A 20,901-nucleotide genomic window follows, 5' to 3' on the forward strand; every position below is an offset into this window, starting at 1 on the left:
TGGGCCCGTGGCTGGATTGGTAAAGGGCAGAGAGCTCCAGTCTGACTCAGACGCCAGCAAGGTGGAGGTGGAGTACTGGTTTGGGCTGGTATCATCAAAGATGAGCTTGTGGGGCCTTTTCGGGTTGAGGATGTCCTACTGCCAGTTTCTGGAAGACACCTTCTTCAAGCAGTGGTACAGGAAGAAGTCTGCATCCTTCAAGAAAAACATGATTTTCATGCAGGACAATGCTCCATCACACGCGTCCAAGTACTCCACAACGTGGCTGGCAAGAAAGGGTATAAAAGAAGAAAATCTAATGACATGGCCTCCTTGTTCACCTGATCTGAACCCCATTGAGAACCTGTGGTCCATCATCAAATGTGAGATTTACAAGGAGGGAAAACAGTACACCTCTCTGAACAGTGTCTGGGAGGCTGTGGTTGCTGCTGCACGCAATGTTGATGGTGAACAGATCAAAACACTGACAGAATCCATGGATGGCAGGCTTTTGAGTGTCCTTGCAAAGAAAGGTGGCTATATTGGTCACTGATTTGTTTTGTTTTGTTTTTGAATGTCAGAAATGTATATTTGTGAATGTTGAGATGTTATATTGGTTTCACTGGTAAAAATAAATAATTGAAATGGGTATATATTTGTTTTTTGTTAAGTTGCCTGATAATTATGTACAGTAATAGTCACCTGCACACACAGATATCCCCCTAAAATAGCTAAAACTAAAAACAAACAAACTACTTCCAAAAATATTCAGCTTTGATATTAATGAGTTTTTTGGGGTCATTGAGAACATGGTTGTTGTTCAATAATAAAATGAATCCTCAAAAATACAACTTGCCTAATAATTCTGCACTCCCTGTAATATAAAAGTCCCCGAGAACCATTTCAATATATTTATTATTCATCTTGGGCACTCACCACCTATAACTGTTAACCCACACAACGTCTAAGCGTCCAGTTACACGGGCCAACGATATATAAGTTGATCTGCGCTCATTTAAAGGGTCTTTCACGCGTTATTTGCAGGTTGTCAGCAGCACAGTCCTCTCTACACAAAGCGAAAAGAGGAATTTTGATGCAATCACCCAACAAATGAGCATCTTGTCTGATGCCAATCCTTGGTCCATGTCAAAGGGCCATTACATTTTCTAAACGGTCTCCATGTTGGCGGTCTCCATGTTGGCATATCCACCATGCCGTGTGTTGGATGTGCTGATGATTGTTGTCCCATGCAGGTGCCTTCAAGTTAACAATGTTGAAGCTCAGTTTAGCCGTTCCGATGAGATGTTTGCTCTTGCAGTAGGGTTTGGTGGAGTTACTGCTCCTTGTCGTAATGTTCCCACCTTACATTTAATAAGACCATAAAATACCTGTTACGAGAAAGTAAAGGGCCCGTTACGCGGGTCGCGAATCGAGCGTTCATCGGAATGCTAGTTAGCAATTATCCGGCGATGTAAAGATGCTGCCGATTACCTGAGGAACGAGAGAAACACTCATTCGCCGGGTAATTGGATTGATTGTGTAGGCACCTAAGTCGTTTGCCGGCAGCAGTTCGTACCGGCTAAACACACTCTGCTGCCGGCAAAATGAGTCTGTATGGGGACGAGCGATGGCATTAGCAATCACTGCATGTAGATGAGGCGGTCTCCACTGACGAGCAGGAACGGTTCCTTCCTGACAATCGCCTGCTGAATTGTCCCATCTAAAGGGACCTTAAGAAGCTTTACCCGAAGCGCTGGCACCTTTTATGTGGGGATAAATTATTGGGACCCAACCGCCCGTAGTTTACACCAAAGTGCCAAATAGGGGCTTGAAAGTTGCTCTGACCAAACCCTTTAAAGCCTCCTCTTTCTGAACATATCTACAGTATTATGTGCTATGCTCTGCAACCTCCAAAATGGATTTTTTTTTCCCCCAGCAAAGTTCAGAGATGTAACGGGGCACAGGAGAGCATTGGCAGCAGATTCAAGTGGCGGGAACGGTTGATGCTTTAGGCCTCATGCAAACTACGGATCCGACAAATACAGACCCCCTTCTGTGTGCAATCCACATTAGTAGACATAACTATTCTGGTCCGCAACACGGCCAAGAATAGGGCATGTTCTATCATTTACGGAACAGACGTATGGAGGTGGACAGCACGCAGATGACATCCTCGTGCTGTCCGTTTTTTGCGGACCCATAGAAATGAATATGTCTGCAAAAAAATGCAGCTTGGACACGGTTGCAAAATACAGTCGTGTGAATGAGGCCTTAAGGTATATGTATAGCTGCTGACGCACCTTGATGGGTTTCTTGGGTCACAATGGCATTGGGTTGTTGGAGATTTTTTTTCTGCTGATCTTGATTCCGCCTCCAGCAGATGAATAGCGATAGAGACTTCTTGCAGCCGCCGGACCCTCCTCCGTCTATAGACATAACATGAATCTATGGCCTAGGCTAGGGATGCTCAACCTGAGGCCCTCAGCTATTGCAAAACTACAACTCCCAACATGCCTGGACAGCCTACAGCTATTAGAGCATGCTGGAGGGCTGCAGGTTGCACATCCCTGGCCTAGGCAAACCGGGAGCAACAGGCTGACAGCTCTTCTCCATCAACTATTTAAATTGTATCCCCCCTTATAAGGGTCTCCCTGTCATAGCTCTCCCTACTGGTTGAGCAGCAGGTGCTCTACTGATAAACCTAAGGATGGGGCCACACGGTGATCTTGGAAGCATCACCAGTTCCACAACCACGTATTTCTGTGCATCATCTGAAATGAAGGGAGTTGCAACACAACCATTAAAGGGGATGTGTTACGAAATATTTGACAGTTTTCAAACCAGCCCCTGGATCTGAATACTTTTGTAATTGCATGTAAATAAAAATTTTGCATAGCCACTGAGTTATTCAATAAAATGCCCCCGAGCTGCCAGGTTGATAGAAATCTAGCAATGAATGGCAAGATCTCTGGATCCACGTGAGGCACAGGGCTGGTTCTAGCTTTGATAGAGATTGTCATGGACTATATGATGTCTGATTTTCCGTTTTTGCATTAATCATGGGACACCCCTTTAAGTTGCCACAATCCCAGAACACTGCTGGATTTTTTGCGATTGTGGAGTCGTGGTGGCGACGAGTTGCGCGGATATACCCTAATGGCTACACCGCAATCTTTGATCACATGACAGGTGCTAATTTCATCAAATTAGCAATACGAAATGTCGCGTGCAGGTAGATCGCAGACATTGGCGACAAGGTGTCTCGCATTTAGATAAGTCTTTGAAAGGTTCAATTGCTTCAAAGGAGACGACAAATAATACAGAAGGCGAATCCTATGTCGGCTGCCATGCGGCCCCGCAACCCTGAGCCTCCCCCTAATTCTCAATGCTGCAGTCACTGTGGGAAACGGCATTTAGATGTTACATCCAGGTTCGGAGTCGGTCGGAGGAGAGGCGTCTATTATGATGGAAATTACTTGCACCGTGTATGGCGGCTCGGGCTGAATATAAAGCAGAGGAATTAACAGAGATGCAAATAAGTCACCTTGAATGGCCGTCCGTGCTAGGGACGAGCGAATCGACTTCGGATGAAACATCTGAAGTCGATTCACATAAAACTTCGCTCCGTACAGTATTAGAATGTATTGGCTCCGATGAGCTGAAGTTATTACTTTGCGAAGTCTCACGAGACTTTGGGTAATAACTTCATTAATTGATTTCTGGGGAGTTCGGGGAATGTTTTTTTACAGTACAAATTAATTTATGAAGTTATTACCCGAAGTCTCGCGAGACTTCGCAAAGTAATAACTTCGGCTCATCGGAGCCAATACATTCTAATACTGTGCGGAGCAAAGTTTTATGCGAATCGACTTTGGATGTTTAATCCGAAGTCAATTCGCTCATCCCTAGCAGTCACCCATCCCTGTGCACCACAGGTAATAAAAAACATCAAAAATAAAATCCGAAATGTCATTACATTGCCCTCTTCTGTCAAGTTGTATTCAGCCGTTTAGGAAAAGTAGTGACAACCAAGATGGCCATTTTGTCACCCAAAGGGGTTGCCACCCAGCTTTTCCAGGCACCAGCTGTGCAAAACTGTGCCACCTGTAAAGGGGTTGTATGATTAGAAATAAATAAATAAATCCAGAAACAGTGCCACCCTAGTCCATAGGTTTTGTCTGGTATTGCAGCTCAGCTTCTCTCCTCTAGTTGAGATGCCCAGCGCCATACACTATGTAGTGGAGGGAGCTGGTTACTGCAGCGCTGCGCCCATTCAAAAACACCATCCTAGGTGGGGTTTAGTGTTGAGCGAATTTGTGTTTTAAGTTCTGCATCCAAACATCGGGTTCGGGTTATCGAAGAATCCCGTTATGGATTCCGCTACCACGGATCATAATGGAATTTGGAATCCATAACGGGATTCTTCGATAATCCGAACCCGAGCTTTGGACGCAGAACTTAAACCACAAGTTCGCTCAACACGTTTTAGTTTTTTCTCCCTGCCCTCCAGGAGCCATAACTTCTTTTGCGCTCACATCACTATATGAAGACTTGTTTATTGGCGGTTAATATTGCATAGGATTTAGTGGGAAGCTGAAAAAAATAAATACATTTTTTTTTTTTTATAAAATTTGAATTTTTCTTCCGTTACACCATTCGCTGTATGGGAGAAATATTTGTGTATTTTAATAATACAAGTGTATTGATGGGAGGAGGGCACCAATAATGTCCGGTATCACCTGTTGCGGTACGTCCCAGGTTGGAATGCACCGTACACATCCGCTTCTGTTCTACATATATTAGACCAGGGCAGCCTTAAAGCCTCATTCACACGTCTGTGTCCGTGGATTACACGTCCATGCTCAAATCCGTATAAAAGTGGTCAGTGATGCGTCCGTGAAGGATCAGTGTATCCGTTTTTTGATGCCCATGTGCCATCCGTGTTTAAAGGACACTGTGCAGCTGAAAAATAATTTTCTAAGCATCTCTTCCTAATGATCCGTGAAACACTGATGGCATCCGTGGTTTTCACGGACCCATAGACTATAATAGGCATGATTGATCCGTGAACATGGAGAAAATAGAGCATGCTTCCGTGCTGAAACCATAGGCCGTGGTAAAACACGGATGTGTGAATACACACATTAAAATACCGTACCGTGTGTGGTCCGTGGAGAATGTGGCATTATCGTCACACTCCGTCCACTGGTATTATTACGAATATTCGTTTTTAAGTACAATATTTTTAAGCGATCTACGAGTGAAACTAATATATACAGTATATACCTAATAATATGTTTGGGACATTTATATAGTATATCTTCTATCCATGTGTTCCACGGTGGAACGCTCACGTTATTTCCGTTTCCTGAGCCCCTATTCAGATCCCTCTTTGTGTTTCACCTACAGAAATGAGGTTAGATGTTGGCATTACCCTTCCCTTGGTAATATTGCCGTTTTTATTTTATATTTTTTTTACGTATGATGAAGGGGATGAAGTAGTTCTCTAAAACGGCTTATAAAAGGCACCCTACGTTTGGTTCGTCATCCACGTTCCATCTGTCGGGAGAGGCGTGGGACCCAGGCTATGCGCTTCTTCTGATTGTCCCCCCTGTAAAGTGGCGCGAGTTTATTTGAGCCTTGATCCTAAAGCCATAACCTCCAGTAGAGCGCACACGGCAGACATCTTGGCTGACGTCCATGTCCGTATGTGTGTGGCGGAAACATAAGGAGAAAAATAGCAGATAGAAAGTCCTGTTTGTATCTTTTATTAAACTGATAAAAAAATGGTACAAAATATTTCCTTACAAACAATTTAAACACCATTTACATAATATATCACCAAAATACTATCAATTTAAGAAGATAATAATCAAAAACAGGCCATATAAAAATTATATGTGAAGAATTAAAGGCATTCTGTCACCAGGAAATTCACCGATAAACCAGTGCCTTGTCGAACTAGCTCGTCTGAATGTAATGATAACTTTCGCTTAGCGATCCATTGCTTCTTTCTAGAGAAAAAGGGTTTTGAATCCATATACAAAATGTGCAGTTAAGTGCACTGAGGGCGGGCCCAAGCCACTCTGTGTACCGATGCTCCTCCTACTTCTGCTGCCACAGCCCCTCCCTCTCCATTGACAGAATAGGTTCCCGCATAGTGTGAGCCACTATGATAAATCGGGCACGTTTTAAGACTGCTTGGTTGCCTTAAAGAGGTTGTCCCGGCTTTTCATATTGATGACCTATCCTTGTACAGGGAGAAGCGGCGGAGCCGGGTAAGTATATTACCTGTGAGGGGCCCGGCACATGGGGGGGGGGGGGTTGTTTGAGAACTTGGATAACCCCTTTAAGTGCTGCTTTCCTTTCAAAGTCTGCAGTGCTAAACTACCATTCACCCTCCGTGCTCCCCATCATTTCAAGATTATGGGGATACCAGTCAGCCAGACCTCGAAGGATCATAAAGTGATAGCATATCCTTGTGTCCTGACTGTATAACATGGGAATAACCAATAAAAAGTAAAAAACTAAAATCAGATTGTAGAAAATACCCAAGTGTTTGTGATGCCTAATTACAGTATACTAAATTGGGAGTAAGTCAATATCCCCCGAGCCCTACCAAACCCAGTGTGATGTGTGGTCAGATCCCACAGCACCGCCATCAGCTTTGGTGCAGCTTGGAGGACGAGGAGTGCGACACCGGTACCGTCGTCAAGACCTGGTTCTGAAAGACAAAGATTTTCACTCTCTCGAAGACCCACAGGAAGATGAGCAGGACGCTGACATACTGGATCCAGGCGAATTTGATCATCTCCCAGAAGCCGGGCTGATACGTGCTGCCGACTATTAAGGACAAAACCCAAGATGATGAGAACAGGAAATGAGAGGAAGAAGGAAAGGAAATGAGTGGGAAATGGAAGAAATATTTGCATTTGTTTCATGAAACATTTGGTGAACAGAAGCAGGAGATGAAACGGAGCAGAGGCGGTGGATGGACCGCCACCTTGTGAACTTGTGTATACGCCAACTGCAAAACTTTCCTCGTCGCACCAGAATAACACGGACGCCTGTATGTTTTACTGTCCTATACAAAGTGTTAATAAGATGTAAATGTCTCCAACTGAAATGAATGGGAAAGGGGCAGCTGAATGCATTCTCAGTATGTCTATATGTCTCATCCACGCGACCACGTACAGCCATGAATAACTGCTCATGACTGCACCTTCACCTGCACTGTGAGAGATGGAGGACCCTTTTAAAGGAGAACTCCACCAAGAGGGAGAGCTGCGGCTCATCTTGGCTCATCCATGACTGCCCATACCATTTTTGATATAGTGATTGATACAGCCTAAGGCGACTGCACTGTAAGTGGAGCTGCAGAGCAACGAGAAGAACGTATAACGTGCTGGAAGCATTCGGGGCGCAGCAAGTAAAGATGGCTCCCTGACGACGAGCCGCCCCTTCTGGTAACTATTCAATTGTGATCTTTACCTTGAAACAGACTTTGGATTTTTTTACGTCTTCTGTTCTTTCAATGTCAACATAATGTTGACTCAACATCCCCGAAACGTGTCAGCTATTGACCGAAAAGTTCACTGAACCCAGGATATTTCCGGAAGGGAACATTTCCATTCTCACCCTATGATAACAACTGTTTGCAGATCGTTGTAGATCGCACAGTCCCATTGTTCCCCTTATCTTTCTTAAACACATCGATTCTGCCCCTCCGTAATAAATCAAATGGGGGAACAACAAAGGCGTAGAGATTTTGAAGGACACTTATTAAGAAAGCAGTCTTGACCTATCCCCACTGGCGTCAGATCCGCCACAATTATAAAGTGTCTCATAATTTTGGCGCATCGCTGCAGGTCCATGCGTCAGAACTAAAACCTACACCAGCTCCACCCTCATCGTCTCCCGTCTGGGCTCAATTTCTGAAGTTAATCCCAAAAAGTTGCAAAATTTTGCACTAGGAAGGCATGCGCCAAACTTTACGACTTTCTTGCACCTGTCTTCTTGCGTAAAGGGGTTGATAAATGCCCCCCCCCCCCATTGTTTTTCTAATAAAAAATTGAACGAGGATTCCTTAAAAATGGCTGCAACAAACAAAGGATATGAAATTGTCTCCACAGGGTAACGGATGACGGCTTGGACCACAAATGGGTCAGAAGTGCCTCTGCCCACAAGCCATATTGGGTTGGGATTGTTCAAGAAGGTAGTCACTGCAATGACACAAAGTTATGGCCACGTATGACAATCACATAGTAATATCTATACAGGGTGGATGGAGATAATCACAGATATGTCCCCGACACTAGGATAGCTCATACTTCGGTCATACACTTTGGCTAGCTGCAGGTCCAACACTTGATTGTCCGACAGCTATTCCTCCCCACCCCCCACAAACAAAAGGATTGGGCATGATGAAGTCTGATCTGTCTGATCTTTCTTTCTTTCTTCTGGGGATAGAAGGAGTTGAGACACCCCCATACACATGAGATGGTCAGCCAGTCTCACCAACATTGTCAGCTTCAGCTGACCTTAAAGAACATCTGTCAGCAGTTTTGTCCCTATGACACCGGCTGACCTGTTCCATGTCCGCTCGGCAGCTGAAGGCATCTGTGTTGGTCCCATGTTCATATTTGCCCGCATTGCTGAGAAAAATGATGATGATGGTATCTAGGAGCAATGGGGGCGTTACCATTACACCTAGAGGCTCTGCTCTCTCTGCAATTGCTGGGCCCTCTCCACTTTGACAGTACCAGGTCTGATCACATTTACACTGCCCGGTCCTGTCAAAGATGGAGGGAGCAGCAGTTGCAGAGAGAGCGGAGCCTCTAGGTGTAATGGTAACGCCCCCGTTGCTCCTAGAGGCTCATTTGCATATAGTAAAACATCATTGTTCTCAGCAATGCGGGCACATATGAACATGGGACCAACACAGATGCCTTCAGCTGCCAAGTGCACATGGAGCAGGTCAGCCAGTGTCAAAGGTGCAAAACTGCTGACAGATGCCCTTTAACCTAATGGATATGGCCACTGTAATTTTTATAGTTGACTAGAGATGACATTTGCAATTACCAAACCCCTCAATGCTGGGAGACAGTTTCTGATGTCCTCTTCACCAGGTGAGACATTTTGCAATGGCCTTCGCTTGTTACAGAACATCGTGGAAGACCTTATAAGTAAGAAGCTGATTTTGTCGGGGGTATATTTGGGCGACTGCGCCTCCTGATGGCAGATCCAGCCCGATGTGTCTGGTGGTGACTTACTTCCCTCACCCCCAGGGAGCGTGCACAAGCCGAGCGTGCATGTGTATGGGGTAGCTGGGAGAGGCAGCATTTGTACGAGCAGTCACCCATCTAAAGATATATGGCCGTCTAAAGGTTTCTTTAATGACCACGTACATGCAACTAAAGCAATATACATGTCGTTTAGGTTGAGAAATGTCCTCAGGTGTTACAACAATTGTCTTCTATAGCTGTAATATAATTCCCACAAATTAACTCTGCTGACAGCCTGAGCGCCGCTTTTCTGTCCGAAAGTAATTTCCCATTGTGTTCTGCCCTTCTGTGATATAACGGGTCACTGAACGCCATTGTGTTAGTACTTGAGGCTGTGGTGTTAACAGGGGCATTAAATAACTCAGCGCGCCAAATTATCCAGCAGACAACATTCAGATCAATCTCTCCCAATCTACGGAATTAGGACACTTATTACCCCTTCCCGACATACACCATACATGTACAGAGTATCTCAGGTCTTTAAAGTTAGTGCCCGCTCAGAAGCTCAGCAGGCGCCATAGCCAATGATTTACACAGCAGACACTTAGCGGCAGAGTACATGATTGTCAATAACGCCGATCATGGACTTTTAACCCCCCAGAAGCCATGGTTAATTGTGACCATGGCATCTGACCGGCCAATTACCGGGAGCACTATACTCTCAGTGACCAAATGGGTCGTGGGGGCTTTCAGTTGCTACGGTAGCCTGGGTTCCTGTGGCCGGAACGCAGTGATTTTCCCATAGACTGCAGGTAATCACAAAATTTAAGGACACATCACTGTGAATCCTGAAAATGGCCATATTGGGGATCAGGGGCGACTCAGCGGTTTGGACACCTGCCCATCAAACACTTATGGGGGCAAATAATATATGTCTGTAATAACATAGAAATATCAGCGAGCAAATCATAAATAATCCAGGCCCCCGGTATTCCCAGAAATCCGTATGATGTGTGTGAATCATAATCCTGGCACCAGAGATCAGAACTGATTATGGAGGTAGCTGTACAGGATTGCACTTACCGTTCCTCTCCTGATAAGCCGATATTATGTTTGTCAGATCATAAGAACTTGCGAATGGGCTTGTTCCATTGATGACGGACACCTAATATGTGAGGGCAATCAGAAAAACACCATCATTCCCCACATCTGGCCTCTATGAATAGGTCATATTCCTGACCAGCAGTCTAAAAACAGAAGACATCTGAACGAGAGTAGAGGCACATGTGTGCGACGTAGCGGGTCTTTGTCCTTTTGTATTTTACAAATTCGGCACAATGCTTTCCGACTAATGGTAGATCACAGTCCGACGACCATCTTATGTGTAGGAAGGCGTGCCGATATCAGAGGGAAAAAAGGATCAGGCATATTGAATTTTAACATCCGATCCTATTGTTGTCAAGGAAGATAAGCTGCTGCCAAAAGAGTCTGGCAGCACCTTCTCCCGACTCCGCTAAGCATCTAGGCATCTGGGGAGTCGGGAGGAATAGCTGTTCGGCCAACAAGTATTAAAGGTGTACGGGCACTTTAAGGGACTCTTCACTGTGCAGTTGCAGTCTGGCAGAGGCATACATCAGGAGGCGCCTTTGACATACACCGCCACACATCTTCCCTACAGGCTGTCATTTAAAAAATAAAAACCATATACTGTGGGGGGGTTTTTTGTTTGTTTTTTGCGGGTTGACTCTTTATGGAATAGCACAGCCACCTGCACTATTCCATACAACTGGAGAAAAGGTATACTGATGTAAAGCAGCAGAGATACACTGAACAAAAATATAAACCAACACTTTCGGTTTTGCTCCAATTTTGCATGAGCTGAACTCAAAGATCTGAAACATTTTCTACAGACACAAAAGACCCATTACTCCCAAATATTGTTCACAAATCTGTCTAAATCTGTGTTATTGAGCGCTTCTCCTTTGCCGAGATAATCCATCCCACCTCACAGGTGTGGCATATCAAGGTGCTGATTAGACAGCATGAATATTGCACAGGTGTGCCTTAGACTGCCCACAATAAAAGGCCACTCTAAAATGTGCACAGTTTTGCCTTACTGGGGGGGGGGGGGGGGGGGTGGTCACCATTTGCCTCACGCAGTGCAACACATCTCCGTTGCATAGAGTTGATCAGGTTGTTGATTGTGGCCTGTGGAATGGTGGTCCACTCCTCTTCTGTGTGAAGTTGCAGAATATTGGCAGGAACTGGAACACGCTGTTGTATACGCCGATCCGGAACATCCCAAATATGATCAATGGGTGACATGTCCGGTGAGTATGCTGGCCATGCAAGAACTGGGATGTTTTCAGCTTCCAGGAATTGTGTACAGATCCTTGCAATATGTGGCCGTGCATTATCGTGCTGTAACATGAGGTGATGAGGATGACGAGCAGATGAGCTTCCCTGAGACGGTTTCTGACAGTTTGTGCAGAAATTCTTTGGTTATGTAAACCGATTGTTGCTGCAGCTGTCCGGGTGGCTGGTCTCAGACGATCATGGCGGTGAACATGATATAGGTGGAGGTCCTGGGCTGGTGTGGTTACACGTGATCTGCGGTTGTGAGGCCGGTAGGATGTACTGCCAAATTCACTGAAACGCCTTTGGAGACGGCTTATGGTAGAGAAATGAACATTCACTGCACGGGCAACAGCTCTGGTAGACATTCCTGCAGTCAGCATGCCAATTGCACGCTCCCTCAAACGTTGCGACATCTGTGGCATTGTGCTGTGTGATCAGACTGCACATTTCAGAGTGGCCTTTTATTGTGGGCAGTCTAAGGCCCACCTGTGCAATATTCCTGCTGTCTAATCAGCACCTTGATATGCCACACCTGTGAGGTGGGATGGATTATCTCGGCAAAGGAGAAGTGCTCCCTAACACAGATTAGACAGATTTGTGAACAATATTTGGGAGTAATGGGTCTTTTGTGTCTGTAGAAAATGTTTCAGATCTTTGAGTTCAGCTCATGCAAAACCAAAAGTGTTGGTTTATATTTTTGTTCAGTGTAGATACACGTGGCCTTATGGGGGAATCGGGAGAGATACACGTATGCGTATGGGAGAGTCAGGGGACAGCTTTGGCGGTCCGAGGGTTCAGCTATTGAAGGTGTAGGGCACCGATAACAATCAGACTGAACCTGTTTTATCTATTGGTAATAATATGAAGTTCTTCTTACATTGTAGGTGGTGTCCAGTCCCTGGTGACTTAGCGGTTGCCTCTGCTGAAGCCTCAGGTCCCCATTGATGTAAAGCTTGGCTCCAGGGACAGGCGAGGTGAACTGGATGAACGCCATGCTCTGCATAACAAACGTAGACATCCTCTGCACATGTAGAAATAGAGTACGTGGCGGATCAGTCTACAAGCTTCTAGTAAAGCATCGTACATTGCTACAATTGGAAGTATCAGACTCCCTGCACACCACAAGCCCCTAAGTGTTCCTGTCCTTAAAGGGTATGTCCACTTTTGCAATCACTTTTTTGTTTCTTCATTGAATCTTACATAAAAAAAAATATTAAAGCAACGTTCCAGATACCCTTGATTTATAATCTGCATTGTGACCACAGCTCCCGTGCAGAGCTCTGTATCTCCATGGTTACGGATTACAAACCACATATGTAGGCCAGTCCAGAAGCCTTCACTCCCTGCTAGTCTATAGACCAGGGTGCAGTAACCAGCTACAACTCCCAGCATGTACACTTGCTTGGTTGTTCTTGGAACTCCAATAGAAGTGATTTGAGCCTGCTGGGAGTTGTAGATTCTCAACAGTTAGACTGCCGGAGGCTGCTGACCGCTGCTATAGACAGCAGAAGAGAAGGCAGATGGAAGAGCGTAACACATGACTGCAGGATCAGACTACACAGGGTTGTTTGTAGTCTGTAACCATGGAAACACGCTGCAGGGAACTTGCTAGGATTCCACACTCCAGTCTTAAGCTATAGTGAGTACAGTGCAGCAAATTTAAATAAATGAATACATTTGCTGCACCTTTTGACCGTCCAGGTGCCAGCAAGCAAATCTAGATGTGTGCTATAAACTATACCAATTTCTGGAGTTAAAGGGGTTGTCCACTTTCTGGTTACTGTTGACCAATGTGTTTGTGAGATGATTATATGGCACTTACTAATATAGCCTTTATTGACATACTGCACCATTTTCTATATTTCATGCCCAGGGGCCACCTGAGGCCTCCTCTTGGCAACCAGCAATGTAAGTAATGATCTGTACCTAGATGGCGGCTACAGGTGCCCCCCCAACTTCTGAATTCAACTGTATTGCCACCCCGAGGACAGTTGGTGGTTCTGACCATTAGAGGGTGTCTTCTGGGGAGGTAGTGCTGGAGTATTACTTTATGCTGCACTGTGGTATTCGGTTCTGCTGGGGCGGTATATTGTGCTGCACTGTGGTATTTGGTTCTGCTGGGGCGGTATATTGTGCTGCACTGTGGTATTTGGTTCTGCTGGGGCGGTATATTGTGCTGCACTGTGGTATTTGGTTCTGCTGGGGCGGTATATTGTGCTGCACTGTGGTATCTGGTTCTGCTGGGGCGGTATATTGTGCTGCACTGTGGTATTGCTGGCTCCGCCTACTTGTGTTGTCCCACCTTCTATCAGTTTGGACCCGCCTACAATATCTGGCCACTTGTACTTCCCGCCCCCCCCCCCAGGGGCCACTTTAAGTTCCCAGTCCACCCCAGTAGGTCTTAATAGGGAATGTACATTTGGTTAGTATATCCTTAAGGCCGAATGCACACAGCCGTTTTTCACGGCCGTGAGCGGTCCGTGGAACCGCGGCCTGGATTCCTGCTGAGAGCAGGAGCGCACGGCGTCATTGGTTGCCATGACGCCGTGCGCTCCCTGCTGCCGCCACAGTACAGTAATACACTGGTATAGTGTATTACTGTATTGGGGCGGCAGCAGGGAGCGCACGGCGTCATAGCAACCAATGACGCCGTGCGCTCCTGCTCTCAGCAGGAATCCAGGCCGCGGTTCCACGGACCGCTCACGGCCATGAAAAACGGCCGTGTGCATTCGGCCTTAAAGGGATTGTTCATCTTTAGGGAGCCTTTCTGCCAACGCCCCCCAGGTGGCCGGATTTGCGGAGAGAAGCGTACTTACCTGCTCCCCGCCGCAGATTCATTCCAGGTCCTTAGCATCCTGTTTGACAGATCACGTGGCCTCTGCAGCCAATGACTAGCCGCAGTGGTGACGTGTCCCCCATGTGTCACTGCTGCGGCCAATCACTAGCTGCAGGTCACATGACCCGACAGGATAGAGACCGAAGTGAGTCAGCCACAGCGGGTGGACCGTAGGGACCAGAACCCAGCGGCGGGAAGAAGTTAAGTATGCTTCCCTCTAGGGGAGGAGAGGGGGGGGGGGGGGTAGCAAAACAGCACACCAAAGATGAACAACCCCTTTAAGTATTGATGTCATTCACTCTATATGACAGGACGTCCTCTGCACTCACATACAGCTGGTAGGAGAAGGTGAGAATAAGCTGGACGCCGTACACATCCTCCACCGCGAGTAACGGGAGCTCCACGTGGAAATTCAACTGATCCATCTTTCCATCTTGGTTTGTATCTTCTTCTCGAACCTGCAAGTTGGAGATTAAAGTCACGTTACTATGTGACCGGACTAAACCGCTACCAGAAGGTAAAGTAAGGTTTTGGTCACATTCATGCCGTACAGTACGGTCCCCGGACTGGCACCTCCGTACAGTACGGTCCCCGGACTGGCACCTCCGTACAGTACGGTCCCCGGACTGGCACCTCCGTACAGTACGGTCCCCGGACTGGCACCTCCGTACAGTACGGTCCCCGGACTGGCACCTCCGTACAGTACGGTCCCCGGACTGGCACCTCCGTACAGTACGGTCCCCGGACTGGCACCTCCGTACAGTACGGTCCCCGGACTGGCACCTCTGTACAGTACGGTCCCTGGACTGGCACCCCCGTACAGAGCACCAAAATATCTACCGTTTTATGTCTACAGCGCAGACCTAATGCCTGTCAATGATAGAAGAGGGAGTGCAGGATCACACTACACAGGGTTTGTCGTTTGTAACCATGGAAACCCCTAGGTTGGCCTAGGAACTGTATACACATCATGGTAGGAAACTGTAAAACTGGCTTAGCTGCCCCCAGCAACCAATCAGATTCCACCTTACGTTTTTCAGAGCCCCTTTGGATCGGTTGCTAGGGGCAGCTAAGCCCGTTCTGCTTTACACCAGTCTCCCCCCGAGGGTCTATTCAAAAATATACAGCACGTCCTATTCTTATCCGTGATCGTGGACTAGAATACGCATTTTCTATATAGCGCTGGCCCTGTGCTTTCCGCAAAATTCCGCGGAACACATGCGACTGGTATCCGTGTTTTGCGGATCCCAAAAAAACACAGCTTGGGCGTGTGAATGCGCCCTTAGGCCCCTTTCACACGGGCGAGTATTCCGCGCGGATGCGATGCGCAAGTTGAACGCATTGCACCCGCACTGAATCCCGACCCATTAATTTATATGGGGCTGTTCACATGAGCTGTGATTTTCACGCATCACTTGTGCATTGCGTGAAAATCGCAGCATGCTCTATATTTCTATATTGTGCGTTTTTCACGTAACGCGGGCCCCATAGAAATGAATGGGGTTGCGTGAAATGGGGATGGGGATACCCGATCATTATTATTTTCCCTTATAACATGGTTATAAGGGAAAATAATAGCATTCTGAATACAGAATGCATAGTACAATAGCGCTGGAGGGGTTAAAAAAATAAATAAATTTAACTCACCTTAATCCACTTGATCGCGCAGCCGGCATCTCCTTCTGTCTTCATCTTAGCTGTGTGCAGTAACAGGACCTGTGGTGACGTCACTCCGGTCATCACATGATCCATCACCATGGTAAAAGATCATGTGATGGATCATGTGATGACCGGAGTGACGTCACCACAGGTCCTTTTCCTGCACACAGCAAAGAAGACAGAAAGAAGGAGATGCCGGCTGCGCAATCAAGTGGACTAAGGTGAGTTAAATTAATTTTTTATTTTTTTAACCCCTCCAGCGCTATTGTACTATGCATTCTGTAGTCAGAATGCTATTATTTTCCCTTATAACCATGTTATAAGGGAAAATAATACAATCTACAGAACACCAATCCCAAGCCCGAACTTCTGTGAAGAAGTTTGGGTTTGGGTACCAAACATGCAAGATTTTTCCCGCAACGCACCCACACATTTTCCTGCAACGCCCGTCTGAAAGAGGCCTTAGGCTCCACTCACACGTCCGCAATTGTGCGGAACAGGTGCGGACCCATTCATTCTATATGCGGGCGGAATGGATGAGGACAACACACAGTGTGCTGTCCGCATCCGCATTTCCGGAGCGCGCCACCGATCTTCCGGTCCGCGGCTCCGGAAAAAAATAGAGCATGTCCTATTCTTGTCCGCAATTGCAGACAGGAATAGGCAGTACTATGGGGGTGCCGGCGCAATGCACTACGGACGTGTGAAAGAGGCCTTAGACTGTATGTTCAGTATACAGAACACGCTACATACCGATACTCGGGGTATCCGGAGCCGCTCCCCCACTAAGCTGTTGAATCCTTGAAATGTGCTCCAGGCGACGTAACCCCCGCTGCTGCCGGTGAGGGCGATCAGCAACGCCTCATAGCGAAAACGGACATTGGGCTGTTCTTCATAAGAGCTTTGTTTCAACCAAAAACCTGGAAGAAATGGATAAATGGATTACAAAAAAGAAAGAAAAAAAGAAAGGTGCTAAATCTGATAGGACGTAGTAAGAGGGGCGCCTCACCCTGGCTGCGGTAAGCAACTAAGAGCGGCGGGATATAGGTGAGCACCAGCACCACCAGGAGGAAGAGCGAGGCTCTGGAGCACAGGCTGCTTCTGTATCTAACCAGCAGCGGGTGAGAGTAGACCTCATAGATCGCCATGGTGGAGATGTCGGGGGGTCCGCGCCTTCAAGGGGTTAATTCGTTGCCGTGTCCGGACGCTCTGCTGCTCTTTACATGGATCCTGCTGTACAGGTGTAATGGGAGAACTGGAAATAGAGAAAATACTCTGAACCCCCCCAAAAAATACCCGCTCCTGTGTACCTCTATATATATACCCCCTCCTGTGTACCTCTATATATATACCCCCTCCTGTGTACCTCTATATATATATATATATACCCCCTCCTGTGTACCTCTATATATATACCCCCTCCTGTGTACCTCTATATTTATACCCCCTCCTGTGTACCTCTATATATATACCCCCTCCTGTGTACCTCTATATATATATATACCCCCTCCTGTGTACCGCTATATATATATATATACCCCCTCCTGTGTACCGCTATATATATACCCCCTCCTGTGTACCGCTATATATATACCCCCTCCTGTGTACCGATATATATATACCCCCTCCTGTGTACCGCTATATATATACCCCCTCCTGTGTACCTCTATATATATATACCCCTCCTGTGTACCTCTATATATATATACCCCTCCTGTGTACCTCTATATATATATACCCCTCCTGTGTACCTCTATATATACCCCCTCCTGTGTACCTCTATATATATACCCCCTCCTGTGTACCTCTATATATACCCCCTCCTGTGTACCTCTATATATACCCCCTCCTGTGTACCTCTATATATATACCCCCTCCTGTGTACCTCTATATATATACCCCCTCCTGTGTACCGCTATATATATACCCCCTCCTGTGTACCTCTATATATACCCCCTCCTGTGTACCTCTATATATATACCCCCTCCTGTGTACCTCTATATATATATACCCCCTCCTGTGTACCTCTATATATATATACCCCCTCCTGTGTACCTCTATATATATATACCCCTCCTGTGTACCTCTATATATATACCCCCTCCTGTGTACCGCTATATATATATACCCCCTCCTGTGTACCTCTATATATATACCCCCTCCTGTGTACCTCTATATATACCCCCTCCTGTGTACCGCTATATATATATACCCCCTCCTGTGTACCTCTATATATATACCCCCTCCTGTGTACCTCTATATATACCCCCTCCTGTGTACCTCTATATATACCCCCTCCTGTGTACCTCTATATATACCCCCTCCTGTGTACCTCTATATATATACCCCCTCCTGTGTACCTCTATATATATACCCCCTCCTGTGTACCGCTATATATATACCCCCTCCTGTGTACCGCTATATATATATATATATATATATATACCCCCTCCTGTGTACCGCTATATATATATATATATATATATATATATATATATATACCCCCTCCTGTGTACCTCTATATATATATATATACCCCCTCCTGTGTACCGCTATATATATACCCCCTCCTGTGTACCGCTATATATATACCCCCTCCTGTGTACCGCTATATATATACCCCCTCCTGTGTACCTCTATATATATATACCCCCTCCTGTGTACCTCTATATATATATATACCCCCTCCTGTGTACCTCTATATATATATATATACCCCCTCCTGTGTACCGCTATATATATATATATACCCCCTCCTGTGTACCTCTATATATATATACCCCCTCCTGTGTACCGCTATATATATACCCCCTCCTGTGTACCTCTATATATACTCCCCCTCCATCTCCCCGCGGCCGCCGTTCCGCACCGGGAGCTGAGGACCCCGGGACCCGCGATTACCTCAGACAGGAGCCTCTAAACGCGCGGTCTCCATAGCAACGGACGCCATGAACCGGAAATGCTAGGTAATGACAAGCAGCACACCGGAAGCGTTTGCCGGGCACGTGATCTTGGGCAGCCTGTATCTCTGTAACATTGTAGGCACAGATGTGTGATCTTGTATGTCAGTGATCAGGACTCTGTGGCTCACCAGTTGTCAGTAATGCTGGGAGTTGTAGTTCCACATCACGTTCCTGTATGGTAAACATCAGAGCAGTACAGCACCCACTGGGCAGGGGCGGTGTACATGTATGACTGGGTCAGTGCAGGTGACAGCTGGAGGCCCCCCATACATGACATGGCCTCCTAGCTTGTGCGGTGACATTGCGCCTGCCAGCTGTAACGGTGACCGCACAGCGTAGATCCGGGCCCTCAGACGCCGTTTACTATTTACCTTTCACTTAGAACATCAATTAAGCCTAAAAAGGAGCCGATGATACTGCTAGGCCGGAGAAAGCCCCCCACCTACAGCCGGGGGCGCCGCGCACATTGAGGCCTTAGGCCTAGTGCACATGACCGTATGTATTTTGCAGTCCACGATCTGTAAAATACGGACTCCATTGTCAAAATTCCTATACTTGTCTGCAAAACGGACCAGAATGGGACACATTCTATTTTCAGAATGCATTAGGGCAAAACTGATCTGTTTTGGACCGCAGAGCCCTGAACGGATCTCGCAAACAGAAAGCCAACGCGCCAGTGTGAACGTAGCCTTATACATAGGCCTATGTTGTTTTCCATCCGTGACTGGACCGCTCCTATGTTATGTCCGTGTTTTTACATCCATGTCTCATCTTTTTATCACAGGCTTGAAAAAAAGCTAACAGAAGGCGGCCTGTCTCCTCTGCGGTGCTGAGGGAACCATTTACCTGAATGGGCGCTTTTGGTCAGGAAAATGGAGCACGGTAGTGGATGTGACTACACCTATTGAATTCAATGGATCCATGTGCTGTCCATGGAGAACATGAGCTGCACACGTCCATGTCCCACCGAAGTGTGAACAGGGGTGGACTGGTCAAACCCCACAGGGAAATCTCCCAGTGGGCCGATGCCCAGGGGCCACCCAAACCCTCCTCGCATCGCCCAGACAGCCCCCCTGATGTTAGCATCGGAGCATTTCATGCTGGATCGCGCAGGGTACGGGCTCTTGTAATTACAATAACACACTGCCGGGCAGAGGCTTCCGCCCGGCAGTGTGTTTGGTGACATCAACAGCTCTGATGGGCGGGCTTTAGCGCTGCCCCGGCTGTTTTACAGGAAAGGGCAGCGCTAAAGCCTGCCCATCAGTACCGGTGATGTCACAGGGCTCACAGCTGGGCGGAAGCCTCCGCCTGGCAGCCCCATGGAGAGCCCGGTACGTTACCAGAACTCCAGAAAATGCCTTTGCCCAGCACTATTCAGTGGAGGGCATCGGAGCATGAACTGCTCTGATGCTCAAGTCAGGGGGGCTGCCGGGGCGAATATGGGGGAATGTCCGGGTTCAGCTCTGATTAATTAATACTAGGGGCATGAAGAACTTATGCACCTGACCAGCCCTCCTGAATTCCTCAGGACTGTAATACAGTTGAATCAGCAGGAGCGGCAGTATATTGTGCTGCACTGTGGTATTTGGTTCTGTTGGGGCAGTATATTGTGCTGCACTGTGGTATCTGGTTCTGCTGGGGCAGTACATTGTGCTGCACTGTGGTATCTGGTTCTGCTGGTGCAGTATATTGTGCTGCACTGTGGTATTTGGTTCTGCTCGGGCGGTATTTTGTGCTGCATTGTGGTATCTGGTTCTGTTAGGGCGGTATATTGTGCTGCACTGTGGTATCTGGTTCTGCTGGGGCAGTATATTGTGCTGCACTGTGGTATCTGGTTCTGCTGGGGCAGTACATTGTGCTGCACTGTGGTATCTGGTTCTGC

The 20,901-nt window shown here is 46.9% G+C and overlaps 1 protein-coding gene across 4 annotated transcripts; it reads right to left on the reverse strand.

Moving 5' to 3' along the window:
- Positions 1-5,731: 5,731 nt before the first annotated feature.
- TMEM231 (transmembrane protein 231) lies at positions 5,732-19,013 on the reverse strand. 4 transcript variants are annotated; one of them, XM_044270486.1, is made up of 8 exons: positions 18,958-19,013; positions 17,066-17,289; positions 16,810-16,976; positions 14,727-14,855; positions 12,439-12,582; positions 10,287-10,368; positions 8,096-8,201; positions 5,732-6,812 (listed from the first exon to the last, which is right to left on the reverse strand). In XM_044270486.1, exons 2-8 carry the CDS (start codon positions 17,202-17,204, stop codon positions 6,641-6,643), a joined length of 939 nt encoding a protein of 312 aa, XP_044126421.1. In that variant the 5' UTR covers positions 17,205-17,289; positions 18,958-19,013; the 3' UTR covers positions 5,732-6,640. The 4 variants fall into 4 exon arrangements, with proteins under 4 accessions (XP_044126421.1, XP_044126424.1, XP_044126422.1 ...); XM_044270489.1 differs by having other exon boundaries at positions 17,066-17,286; positions 18,958-18,983; XM_044270487.1 differs by having other exon boundaries at positions 18,879-18,962.
- Positions 19,014-20,901: the final 1,888 nt, after the last annotated feature.

Source organism: Bufo gargarizans, chromosome 10, assembly GCF_014858855.1.
Source record: "Bufo gargarizans isolate SCDJY-AF-19 chromosome 10, ASM1485885v1, whole genome shotgun sequence".
In the NCBI taxonomy this organism is placed as follows: Eukaryota; Metazoa; Chordata; class Amphibia; order Anura; family Bufonidae; genus Bufo; species Bufo gargarizans.

What these genes read in the sequence shown, in the direction of transcription:
- TMEM231 (XM_044270486.1), bottom strand. Translation starts at nt 17,204, where the DNA reads ATGGCGATCTATGAGGTCTACTCTCACCCGCTGCTGGTTAGATACAGA. An exon ending in TCCGGATACCCCGAGTATCG is followed by an intron (nt 14,856 to 16,809) that starts GTATGTAGCGTG and finishes TCCAACTTGCAG; the next exon opens with GTTCGAGAAGAAGATACAAA. An exon ending in CCTTCTCCTACCAGCTGTAT is followed by an intron (nt 12,583 to 14,726) that starts GTGAGTGCAGAG and finishes CTACATGTGCAG; the next exon opens with AGGATGTCTACGTTTGTTAT.